The sequence below is a fragment of the Heptranchias perlo genome, chromosome 27 (assembly GCF_035084215.1).
Source record: "Heptranchias perlo isolate sHepPer1 chromosome 27, sHepPer1.hap1, whole genome shotgun sequence".
NCBI classification, from domain to species: Eukaryota; Metazoa; Chordata; class Chondrichthyes; order Hexanchiformes; family Hexanchidae; genus Heptranchias; species Heptranchias perlo.
In genome coordinates this window covers 18,277,686-18,291,041 of record NC_090351.1, presented here as the reverse complement: position 1 = coordinate 18,291,041, position 13,356 = coordinate 18,277,686, and the positions used below count along the sequence as shown (strand labels likewise).

General features: G+C 38.7%; 1 protein-coding gene across 1 annotated transcript in view; it reads right to left on the bottom strand.

The window, feature by feature from the left end:
• Positions 1–555: 555 nt before the first annotated feature.
• arl8a (ADP-ribosylation factor-like 8A) overlaps positions 556–13,356 on the bottom strand; it is a 51,080-nt gene continuing 38,279 nt past the window's right edge. Inside the window, exons 5-7 of the mRNA XM_068007415.1 lie at positions 10,870–10,937; positions 4,259–4,329; positions 556–2,520 (exon numbers count right to left, since the gene is read on the bottom strand). Of these exons, the coding sequence (XP_067863516.1) occupies positions 2,471–2,520; positions 4,259–4,329; positions 10,870–10,937 (189 nt within the window). The 3' untranslated portion in view covers positions 556–2,470. The remainder of the gene's footprint in view (positions 2,521–4,258; positions 4,330–10,869; positions 10,938–13,356) is intronic.

Sequence of the window (13,356 nt, the reverse complement as noted above, 5' to 3'; positions counted from 1 at the left end):
CGTACTTATGGCACGTGAAATGCCTTGCAACTTTTTTTCTATGCTAAAGATTCTATATAAATGTAAGTTGTTCCTTGAATGTTCTTTACTATGGCCTCAGCCATTCACCTTGATTTCTCAAATTTGAAAGAAACCCAATAATTTGATCATTTAAAGAGCTATCCCATACTATATACAGCTGGGGATAAAGAGTTAATCTGAACTGATTACTGATATAGACCATTGGAGACTTAGCAAATCTGGTAATAGAAACAAAACAAAAAAGTGAAAATGCATCTAATCGCAATATATAGGACTTGAGCACAAGGTCTATAATCAGACCGTGTGAAGTGTTTGTACATCCTTTAACCCAACCAGAAGAAATACATGATCCCAAGCTTTCTATCAAGACTAAGCCAAGGCCAAACTTAATGCATCAGAAGTGCCTAAATTCAGACTAACTTCGGTTAAGAATAAAACTGTAAAGTAACTTTGACCTAAAAATGTTGCATACACTGCACGGGAAATAAAAATAAAACTCATTAATTGTGTGAAATGACAAGAAAAGACACAGAATCTTTGTGTGGATGTATTTATTACGGCACTAGCTTCATCAAATGACAAGAGCGACAGTACATTAATCACCCGCAGGACAAATATTTGACAAGTTGACTGTACAAGTCAACAAGCTATTATATGACACAGTATGCATTAACTTCAATTATTTATCTGTTTCTTAAAACTGCAGGATAAAGGATTCACTTAAAACCAGTTACAGTTCAAGAAAAACACACTACAAGCTATTAGTCCGTCATTCTCCTTATACAATAGCAAACACTGCTAACCATTAGCTTTTACAGCCAAGTACCTGTATTTAAGCAAATTACTATCTAGTACAATATTTATCACAAATTCATTTGTATGTTTTAAAAATTTCAACGATTTGGTTTAAATCTGTATGTACAAAACTGCAATTGAAAACAGATTGTAAACTTATTAAAAGGCAAGTCACAACAAAAAAAACAGGCTCATTACCTGTTATGTTACCTGTCAAAAGTAAAAATACTTCAATGTGCAACTATAGGGATGTGCTATTAAAACAGCAGCAGTTTAAACACTTAAGGAAACATGCAGGCAAAAAAGCAAGAAAAATTAAAAAGTGGATAGTAGTAGCTTGTCTCATTTCCCCATCCTGAGTAGTTTTCTATGCTTTAATAATGCTTTTAAAAAAATACATGCATATCAAAAAAATCTTCAAATCAGATTTGAGCTATCAAGCATGAACACAATTTATTGTATGTGGCAAGGATATCGGTGAAAGCTAGTTCTAGTCGCTTTGCTGGACTAGTGATAGTGCTAACCCTTACGAGGTCACAATGCTCATTTTACATGCCAAGTAACAGAGAGAGATACCAAACTGTAACTCTATATATTAAGTTTCTCAGTGTAGTCCACCGTTTGTCATTGCTGGGAATGATTTAAACAACTGAATAGCAGGCTTTGAATAATAGAATATATATAGTCTCAAGGCTAGAGCTACAATTGAAGGGTAAAATTAATCATACATACCTGAACTCAAGGCTATATAAGCCCCTTTAATATCTTCCTGATTAGGTTTACAGATCTTGTAAACTGCCATCACTTACGAACTTCAGATGTTTGTTGAGTGCATATTCAAAGCTACTGATATCTGGCATTTGCTAATGCTAATCACTAGATTATTGGAGGGGTGTTAAAGACTTCTTGTTGTGAATCAGTAAAACATTCACTACCTTAATATGTATGGCAGATTGTATGGTGACCACATATCGTCTCTCTCCATCATTTACCAGTAACGGACATTCATCAACCGGGCTCTTTTTATATCGACATCTAAAATGTCTCACAATTAAAGATACAAGAGATATGGCTTCTCTGTAGATGACCTGCATTGACTTATTTATATCATTTTATTAATATGTTAGCCACTGTACTGAGCAGCTCCAGACTACCCACAATTATTTTTGAGGTGCAAATAACAAGACTAGGCTTGTTAGGTGGAGTAATGAAACAAATGTACATTTACTCAGTGTTAGAATTGGGCCACTGCATGAACCCCTTGAGCAAGCTCAATTGATGCAATGGAATGTAAATGTGCTTCCTCAACAGCAACAACTGTGGCATTCTGGAAGAAGGAGTTCCATCCTACAATGGGGCTTTATAAGCATGCATATTAAAAATAAAAACGTCCCATTTATACAATAACAAAACTCCTTTCAAACTGACAGTGGTTAAAGTATTAAGTTTCACAAGGTCAGGTTTAGTAACTCAGCTTAATTATATAAAAACATAAAAAAACAGTGCAAAATAATATCATACACTCCCTCATGATAAAAACATTAATTGGACCTCAGCATTGTTGGACAGCTTTCTAAACGTTCTTTCCAGGGAAGGAGGCCGGGGTTAACTATGGCAGGTCCTGGGTATGAGTAAGAAATCAACATCCTTGCTCTCAACTGCGTTTGGTCTTTGAGTGTTGAATGAGCCACTGTAGTGTTATATCTGAAATTAATTTGTAAAAAAAAATTAGAAGTGCAAGAGGTATAAAACTCTACACTAAAAGTGATTTTAAAAAAAATGAAAGTCAAGTGTAATTTTAAGAGCACTAACAGCAATTCTGACTGATCACATTTAAGTACATTAACCATCCCCAACTATGAAACATTTTCTGCATTTAAAGATTACTTACAAATTACCACATTCTTCATTACCCACTGCTGTCTTGTTAAAATAATGATGTCTCTTCCAACAGGCATTGCCACAGCCCTGCCAATGTATATAGACGTAAACTCTAAAAATACATTATCTGGAATTCAATCTATTGATATAATCAGTGCACACACATAGCCAACTCTTCTTAAAAAAAACTGAAAAATAATGTATTTAATCGACAATTTCTTTGGGGTTTTATGACTAGACTTTTTTTTTTTAAAAGGTCAGAGTTTTCACTCCCTTTAGTTTTTCAATTTTAAAAAAACAAGAACTGTCTCATAGGGCTCCATAAATCTGATAATTCATCCCCAGTGCACTAACAACTTGCATAGTTGAAAAAACAAGATCGGCAAAGAACCCTCGGTTAATGAATACATCGCTGCTACTATTGAGCTTCATCACAGGATTAAAATGCAGTTGATGGTTCAGTGTTCAATACTCAACGGTTTATGTTTTCTCAGCCCCTCAATATATTTACTGCCTTACAGCGGATCTCACCTTGTGGATTATTGGATTATTGTATATCACAGTGGAATTTGCCTTTATTGCATACTAAGTCAACTGTCAAAAGCAAACTAAGCAACAGCCACAAGGCTGAAGTTCACAGCTCATATACTCAAGTGGTAGAAAAAGATTAATAGTTCAAGGAAGGAGACTAGAAAAAAAAGCACCTTTCACCATTAAATATGCCTGCCTGGACTTCAAAGAAAAATAGGAATTTAATTGTGCCATAGTGCTGGATTAATGGATTCCCTACTTTGTACTGCAAATTCCGCACAATGCAACAAAGAGGGGCTCCATGGAATTCCTACATTTTGGTTCACCACAGCTTTGAAAAGCCAAACACACAAAAACAAAAGACAGATTTCAAGTGAAAATTTTAAAAACAAAATTGGAATACTGCAATAGCCACATAAAATGTTTTATGTGCCAGTTTTATGATGACATGAAAGGGGCTTATATAGTACGTTGTCCTTGATCATATAAACACACTGAAACTGTACTTGGCTTCCTGGCCCCCATGCTAGCTGACAATGAAAATAGCCTTCTCTCCTTCAGCACTATCCATCTCCCTTTCAAGATCACTGTACGAACATGTAAATCTGATGGACAGGAAAAGACCACCTGGTCCATCAAGCCTGTCCCATACAAGCATGTTGCAAATAAGCATCATGACTCCAATGCTGCTCATCTACCAGCAGCCATGTAGCATCCTTGTGCTTCTTGACTTTCACCCCATTTTATCTTGTCCTCTCTCTCTCTCTGCCAAATTTGCACTGAGTGCATAGTCCCAAAACTGTTGGCAAATGAAAGCAGAAGGAAAAAAAAAGCCTCTTACAAAATGTGCTCATGGCCTGACTGAATAGCAAAACTAGACTCCAGCTGTACTGCACCACTGAATGGGGAAAAGGCAGGCTGATCAAAGGACACAACCTGCAGCTTTATTTCTCAAATGACCTGACCATCAGTTCCCTGATCCACAACAGATGACTGTCCATTACTCTTTAATTCACCCACAAGCACTTACCTATGTTATCCTTTTCCTTGCAGGAGATGGAGTAGCAACAGATTTCTCTGTCTTGGATAGCAGACAGGTTCCTAGTACAATGAAACAAAAGGCAAATTTAATAATATGTTTCAAAAATCAAGGTATTAATAACATAACTAGCAATTACCACAGCAAATTCAATATGAACAGCTATATAACTAGTAGAATGCATATGGAATTAAACAGAATAAAATGCATGAAACTTTAAAATCTTATTGAAGTTTAATAGGTTATGAAATTACTATGCTTTTATAATGGTTAAATAAACAATCCTTTAATGAAAATGTTGATGAAAACAAGATTCCTTTAAAAGGTACCTATAACCAGAGATATGCAAAGGCTAATATTATAATTTTGATGTGTAAGTAAAGATTTGTTCTCCAATTTTCTTCCTGCATGGTCATGAATTTAAATAATGAGGCATGAGTAATAAAGCAGCAGAACACTGCTATTTTTGTTCCATCCAACATGGATATTTATAATATTTTCAATTCCAAAGCTTCATTATAAATGCATGACTCCACAACATGCATTTCAGGAATTCTCATTAATCAGCTCCAAAAAAGGGGATGGATAGGAATTCATGTTAGGTGTGAATCATTTCAAAATGAAGAGGAATCCCTCAGCCCAGCTCCACTAATTAGTGCAATTTGGCTTATGCACAGTAGTTCAGTTGTGGCAAGGATCAATAAAAGAACTTAAAATGTCTCAAACTAGTTATCACAGAAATTAGAAATAATGACAAACTTCAGACATGCATTAGCTTCAGCTCTGAAGGATGAGCAATTAGATACTAAATTAGGAATATCTACTTGACTGTTGACCAGTACATCTTGTTTTTATATAGCAACTTCAACATAATGAAATGTCTCAAGGCATGAGGAAAACAGATGCCGAGCCAAAGGAGAGATTAAGAGTGGTACGTCTTTCAAGTAAAGATGTTTGATTTTTAAAAAATTAATTTTAAAATAATTGTCAACCATATAAAGAATCACAATTTCACAAAGGATCATATAAAAGCAAAACTATTCAAATAATTGCAAATACAAGAGATATAGGACAATATCTCACCACTTATAAATCTGGGATTGTTTGGTGCACGAATGCACTAAGTGTCTATGAAGAGCTTATTGCTTTCATGGGCACTGCTGACATTTTTTTTAAAATTGAGAGGTAACTGGTGAGCCAGTTATGGGTTACCTACTCATTTAAAAGTGGCGCTTTGCAGATTAACATGTAGATTATGAAAGGGTTTGATAGGGTAGAAGTACAGAAGATGTTCCTACTTGCGGGGCCATAAATATAAGATAGTCACTAACAAATCCAATAGGGAATTCAGGAGAACCTTCTTTACCCAGAGTGGTAAGAATGTGGAACTCACTATCACAAGGAGTAGTTGAGGTGACTAGCATTGATGCATTTAAGGGGAAGCTAAACACATGAGGGAGAAGGGAATAGAAGGAGATGTTAATAGGGTTAGATGAAAAGGGCTGGGTGGAGGCTCACGTGGAGCATAAACACCGGCCTGGACCTGTTGGGCCGAATGGCCTGTTTGTGTTTGTAATTCTACATTCTTAAGTTTTCTTTTTAAACCTACAATCCATATTTAAAATTCAGTGTACGATTCTGCAAAACAGGTCAAATCCAGACATCAGAAATTGCTCTCATTGAGCAGTGAGGTCTTTAAGACGTGTGCTCTGAAATAGAAATGGTCAGTTCCCATAATAGGGCGGGGAAGTGGGACTAGCTGGATTGCTCTTGCAAAGAGCCGGCGTGGACTCGATGGGCTGAATGGCCTCCTTCCATGCTGTAACCTTTCTATGATTCTATGCCTGAATTCTGGATTGAATATTAAAAAGTTTTTGATACACCACCAGGAGGCGCTTAACTCCATCCTGAGTCTGCCTCCACTACAATGCATCTCAGATGCCAGGACTAGTAGAGTAACAGCTCACGTTCCCAGAGAATGGGAGTTTCAAAAAGCTATCATTTTGGAGTTAAGTGTTTCATAATGCTTGCACAGATCTACAGAAATATGCCAATAGCAAGCTGTGAAATACCAGACATTTTCTTTTACAAAAAGACTATTTAATGTAACAAACCATTTTATAATTCACAAAGAGCAAAGCAGTTTAGATGAGAATGTTCATCATTTTAAGGTTGAAGTTAACTGATTAGAACACTAGGAACAGAGTAAAGGTTTGTATGACATGATCACTCAATATCAGAGTGTGTGCACATGAACTATAGGTTTGGTGAAACTGACTTATTTAGGTGCTATACATCCTTAAAGAGTTTATTGTGCTTAGTCTTCCAAATGCCTGTGGCACTTTTGAAATAAATCTATTTAAAAACCAATCAATATCTAGAAAAATAATTGACAATGGACAAGATTCATAAAAAAATGAAAGCACAATGAAAAATATTTATGACAAATATTCAGCTTGCTCCATAACCAGTGAAACTTTCTAAACAAAATATATACTACAATGGTATGTATATGAAATCAAGACTGCTCTTACCATTCAACATGTGGGCCCTGGTCCTGGATCACTACATATCCCTCACAAATCCACCTCAAGATATACCTGGATTCTCGACCTGGCTCCAGACTCCCACCTCCATTTTTCAATCCACTACTCAAAGGATTTCCTAAGCCATACATAGCTTTTTCCGGTGATTTGCTCTCCTTGTCCACTTGCGTACAGATATTGCCTGCCACTCCCAGCTCCAAATCCTTCAATTGCCCTGCCAGCTGCATCCTGGCCCTACACCCACCTCATCTCCCATCTCTTCCAGCCCTACTGCCCATATCTTTCATTCTCCTTACTATTCTACCCTCCCTTTTCAGCAACATACCCTTTTTAGGTTGCCCAACCTCCTCCCCCACCCCCTTCAACACTACTTCCAAACTATTCTCATCTCCTGCCGCCATTCCAGACGAGCCCATCACTTCCCTCTGCTCTCTATATGCCTTCACCATACATACCACAGCATTCATCACTGGCTATTCCTGAAACAATGACCTAACTTCCTCAGCCCCCCTCTCCCAAACACCCCACCCAGTTCATCAGTAATGGGTGGGGAAAGGGGGTAAATCTCTCTAACCTCCTCCCTGCCCATTGTTTGAGTCTTCTCTACCTTTGTTAATCAACACTATACAGCTTTTATATTTTAAATTATTTTTAATAGGAGAGTCCAAACTCCGTATAATTTCAAGGGCATCTTCACAAGCTTTGATATTAAGGTAAGCTTTCAGTAACGTGCCCCAGAACAACAATCAGGAAACTGTTTGATTATTTTAGCTAGTGCATCAACTTGAACCCCCATAGGATTCTTCTCCCATCTTCAATATGCAGTAGAATTTCACATCAGACTACATTTTAGATTTAAATGTTTTATGCAAATTTATTGAATACAAAGATGAATAATTAACAGTATTACATTTATAATAGAAGTTATACTATCTATATCTCCTTGAAAGGAAAATGGGAAAAGATCACAATCGCTATTCTAAATCACTATTCTTTTGAATTAGCATTTTATCTACACAGTGATTTTTTTTCTTATATTTCTCATCTGTGCAGAAGTTGAACTAACCTGACTAATCTCTTGCAGTTCCAAGCAGATTCTTTCAACTCAATTCCACTCAGCCCAATACAGTTTAGGCACATATATATTCCCCCAACAATTATGAATTTTAATAACAGGCAATCAGATTCAGAAATAACTGGCTGTCAAACAAACAGAACAAAATCAGTTATGTGCTTGTTTGAATGAGGTTTGGCTCCTCCCCTCAAGCCTATAGCAGTTTGAACAGTCCTCACAACATTTATATCGATCTAGGCTGAGACTGATTTTTAAGCTCCTTCTGTATTGTGACTAGATATAAAGGGACAGCAGCAAAGCCAAACTAGGCAAAAACACTTCATTTTTTAATCACACTCCTTTCCTCTTCTACTGCCTCCTTCCATTCCCCACTGCACCCACGGATCTTCAACATCTAGCAATTCAAATTATCCTCTAGAACGCTGGCTCCCTTGCAAACGAGGCTCTCTTTGTCTGTGATCTCATCTTGGATGAATCTACTGACATCCTGGGCCTGGCTGTATAATGACCTATGGATAGTGACTCTTCCTGGCTACATGATCGATTCACTCCCCCTGCTAAAAGTGCCATAGTTTTCATTGCCAGGTATCATCTTGGCCTCCCCCCTTGCTCCTCTGATCTTTTCCTCATTTAAGCACTTCATCCTCTTCTACGGCTTTCACACCTCCTTTAACATCCTCATTATCTACTGCCATCCCAAGCCCACGTTGATTTCTTCACCTAGATCTGCTCCCTTTGCACTGTGACTCCTTACCCTCAATTACTTCAATATTTACCCAAATTCTCCTTTCCCCCTTTCCCTGTCCACACACATCAAATACAAGCAACTCCTCCACCTACAGCTACCCCTTAGTCCTTGGCATCACATGAGAACTCAGCACCTCTAAAGAATCAAACATTGACAAGACCACCTTGGATCACTTTCTCAACTCCCTGTCCAACCTCACTACTCTCATCCACCACCGTGGAAAAAAACGTTCTCCCGCTTCCCTCACCAACATAACGTCTTAACTCCCAACTCCCTCTCCTCTAGCCCTCCATCTGCAACATCATTACTGCCTCCGTTGACCTCAACAGTTCCCTTATTGCTGTCTCTGCTGTCCTCACCCTCACATCACTCATGGTCTCCCACTCTGCCATTTCCTCTGAACAATTCCCACCTCCTTAGTCTCAAGTCTGTGCATGGCAGAGTTGATTGCACCTGCTGCCTAACTAGCCCAGCCATCCATTGCTAGAATTGACGATCACCTTGAGCAATATTATGCCTCCATCTCAAGGGCCAAGTCTTCCCACTCCATCAGGATCTCCTGGAGGGCAAGGCCAAACCCAGAATCCTCTTAGCAATAAGCAGCCATCTCTTCCCTACCTCCATCAAGTGCAAGACTTTCTCTTCTCAAAGATTGAGACCATCTGCCCAGCTGTCTCAACCAATGTCTCCTCCTCCCAATTCCTAACCCCCCCCCAATCAGCTTGTCCCCCGCCCCAACGCATCATTCTGTAGTTTTAGCCCTCAACAAGCTCATATCCCCCAAACCTACCCTGGAACCTAGAATCCTCTCTCCCCACCACCACCCCCCCCAAACTTCTGACCACTCAACCACCTTTCCTTGCCTCAGCCCTGTCTGAAGCTGTTAGCCACTCTTTCCACTCCCATTACCCTCTCCTCAAAAAGTCCACCTTTGACCCTATCCTCCTCAACTACTGCCCTATCTCTAACCACACTTCCCTTGTAAGGTCCTTAAATGCGTCGTATCATATTGTTCTGTATTCATCTCACACACTTCTCTGTAGAAAGCCTTTCAGTCTAGCTTCCACTCAGTCCACGCACTGACATCATCCTGGTCAAAGTCGTCAATGACCCTCTGTGATTCAAACTGTAGCACGTTATCCCGTTTTGATCTTTCTGTGGCATTCAATACATAGAGCACTCAGTCCACCTCCACCATTCACTTTCATGGGAATGCCCTTGCATGGTTCCACTCCTATCTGTTCCAACATAGTCAACAGATCTTCAACAATGGCTAGTTTTCCCCAATTCCACATGATCACCTCTGGAGTAATCCAAGGTTCCATTCTTGACCTCCTCCTTCTCCTGATTTACATGCTGCACCTTGTTGACATTATCTTTAGTGACATTAGTTTCATACATACTGACAACACCTAGTTATACCTCGCCACCACCAATCTTGACTCTACAACTTCCGTTATCAGATTATTTAATCAACATCAAGTCTGGAGGAGCCAGAACTACTACTCGGCTCCTGTCAACTGTACCTTTATAATTCCATTCTCCCCTCCCCAATGACTCATTCAGACTGAAGCAGTTAGTGTACACCCTCAATGTCTTGCAAGGCCATTTACTTCCGCCTCCACAACATCAATTGCCTCTGCTCTTATCTGAACGCCATTGAAGTCCTTATCCATGCTTTCAGTAACTCCAAACTTGACTTCTACCATGCCCTCCTCAGTGGCCTCTCAAATTCAAGGTACACAAACTGCAACTTATCCACAACTCCACCACCTGTGTCTTCACCACCACAAAGTACTGGTCACCCATTAATCCACTGGTTTGCTGCCCTCCAATGCACTGAATTCAAAATCCTAATTCTCATTTATAAAAGTCAGGGGGACATCCCAATCTACCTGTCGAACCTCCTCCAGTTCTTCACCCAGCCTGTATCCATCAGTCTTCTACAGCGTCCTGTATAATCTCTCCCCTCCTCACCACCAGTGGCAAAGTCTTCAGCCATCTTAGACTTACACTCTAGAATGCTCTCCTAAACTTCTCTGCCATTAAGTTTCCGCAAGACCTAGCTTTTGACCATGCTTTCTGTCACGTCACAACTGGCATCCATTTTTGCTGCATGCAGTACTTTAGGATGTTTTCTATGTTAAAAACACTATATAAGTACAAGTAATAACTGCTGTATTTGAAAGTTGAACAGAAGATGTGACTGAAAGCATAAAAGCATGCTACTCACATTTTTTCGATAAGTTCTTTTTCATCCAGTGCTTCGGGTAGGTCTCGCTTGTTCCCAAGAACTAGCACCTAACAGAAACAAGAGACTCACCAGATTATTATTTAAAATGTTAAATATTTAACAAGTAACAATAGTAGAAAATCACATGCTGTGACTCCACCAACAGTCTATCCATGCAAGGAAAAGTAAAGTCAGTAATTATTGACAGCAATAAAACTTCCCTCCAAACACAGAGCACCTCTCCAAATAACTGGTTCTTAGCATTACCATGATTGATCATTTAAAATAAGTGTGTTGTGGAAGCAGAGTGTTTTCATTCAAAATAAAGATTCTCATCTATTCCAGCTAGGCAATTACAAGAGAAAACAATTCTGTACGTCATTTTAAATTTAGACCTTTCCTCCACAGCCATCCAGCCTGTTGGATCTCCAGGTTCAGCCAAGAATTGCTCAGCTGAAGTCTAGGGCTCCACGGAAAGCATTAATTGCCTGTTTCATTTTAAATACTGATTAAGAGACATCGGACTCTTACAACTTCAGTAATTATATATTCAACCTTGGATGTCTCCCAATTTGGTGTCAAGAATAAAAAAGGTCAAGGTACATTACTACTCCCTATGCAGCCACTCATGCATGGCCACTTGACATCAGCTGAGCCATTCCCTGGTGGTTCTGGTGACCAGAAATAATGGGTGCCCCCAGAGAAGGACAGTTATATTAAATGATGTAAGTTTCAAGAATATATCCAAACTATTAAGAGGATATTAGTACCACACTTACACTTAATAATCAAGACCAAGCGAAGTGTAAGGACATCCCGGTAAGAATAGAGTGGTACATGTCAGCAATTAATCCAATAACTGCAGCTATTGCTGTGGTCTCACTGATTCTGCCCTCCTACTTACAAGGGAGATTCCATGCCTGCATCAGGCTCTGATCTCATATTAAGTTATACTGGCAATTTGTGTAGCTATTGAGGGGATGTCCCACAGTAGTCCGTTTGATGTCTCTTCAACATGCCGTTGGCATCTAGAACATCTGCCCTTTTTCAGTGGTAAATTTGACAGTTATGATCCCATATGTAAAGATTTCAACATAGCATTAAAAAGGTCTGTATTGCAATCTTGTGCCCAATGGGACTTTTAGAGTACCAAAACGTCACGTCATACCCTCATCCTATTTCGACCAGATTCAACCCGTAATCTCAGAAATGAAAGAACTGTGTCCTAACCCACAATACTACACAAACTGCTTACTTCCAACTCGCTCTACCCCTCTTTCACAAATTAGAATTCAGAAGCCAGTTATTAATACCAGTATTATACTTATGCAATCAAGTAAGCTTCGGGCTCTGCCTTCACCATAGTCTTCATTGAATAAAGTGCTCTCACCGTTCAAAGTATATTAGGGTTGTCAATGCTTAACTACTTGGAAAGGAGCTAAACAATTTCTTGCAAAATTATTTTTAAAATACTAGAGATGCTTTTTTAAGCACAAAGCGGGGAGGGGGGGGGGAATTCGTATCAGTCATCGAATGTAACGATTTGAAGGCAAATAGTCATGCTGATTTTTTTTTACTTCAATTGGTTCTGTTTTTACATACATTGTATTTAACTAAGTGATCAAAACATCAATTCTTCAATTTTTATTAAATTAATACATATTATCAGAGCTAGCCCATATAATTTCACATATTACAACCAACAGATCAAACTCTGATTGAACTTCTAATTAGAATGAAGTCATATTCCAAACCATTTATAATCAAGCTTCAAAATGCATCTTCTTGTGTACTTTCAAACTGTACTTAACAGAGAGACAAAGAGTTTACAGAACAAAATAACTCAAACTTAAGTCGATTTATGGCTCTCAAGATACACTGAGCTGGGCACAGGGCCAATCAATGACATCACCAACATTACCTTTCCCATCCTGGTGTTGTTAAAAACCTAGAACATCCATGGAACATGCTAATAAGATAGCCAATATATGTAGGATTTACATATTCAATCCAATCTAAATTTATTATACCCTCAGACCTTACAGACTTAAAAACTGTCTACTTAAATGACAGATTCATTCAGATTTTCTTGGAGACCCGTGCCATTATAAAAGCGCATGTTAGTCATTGGGACCTTTGAACGTCACAAAAGAAAGAGGAAATTATGGAGTAAGTGACTTACGCCATCACTTATGGTGCTCCACATTTTCCCATGACTTTTGCGCCATTCCACCGTTATCCTGCGTCGATAACAGTCCGAAATTAATTTTCATGGCTCCTCCCCCACTGAAAACAATGGCGATCACGATTTTGCTGGATTCTCTCTAATTTTCACGAGCTGCCATTAGCATGTTTATAGCTAAACTATTTTTATTTTTTTTTAAAAAGCGATCGCTCAAACAATTAAACATGAGCCGGTCTAAGGCTAGAGAACGGGCTCAGCACACTGGTGAAATCAATGTACACAAAGATTCATGCCATGCTCTA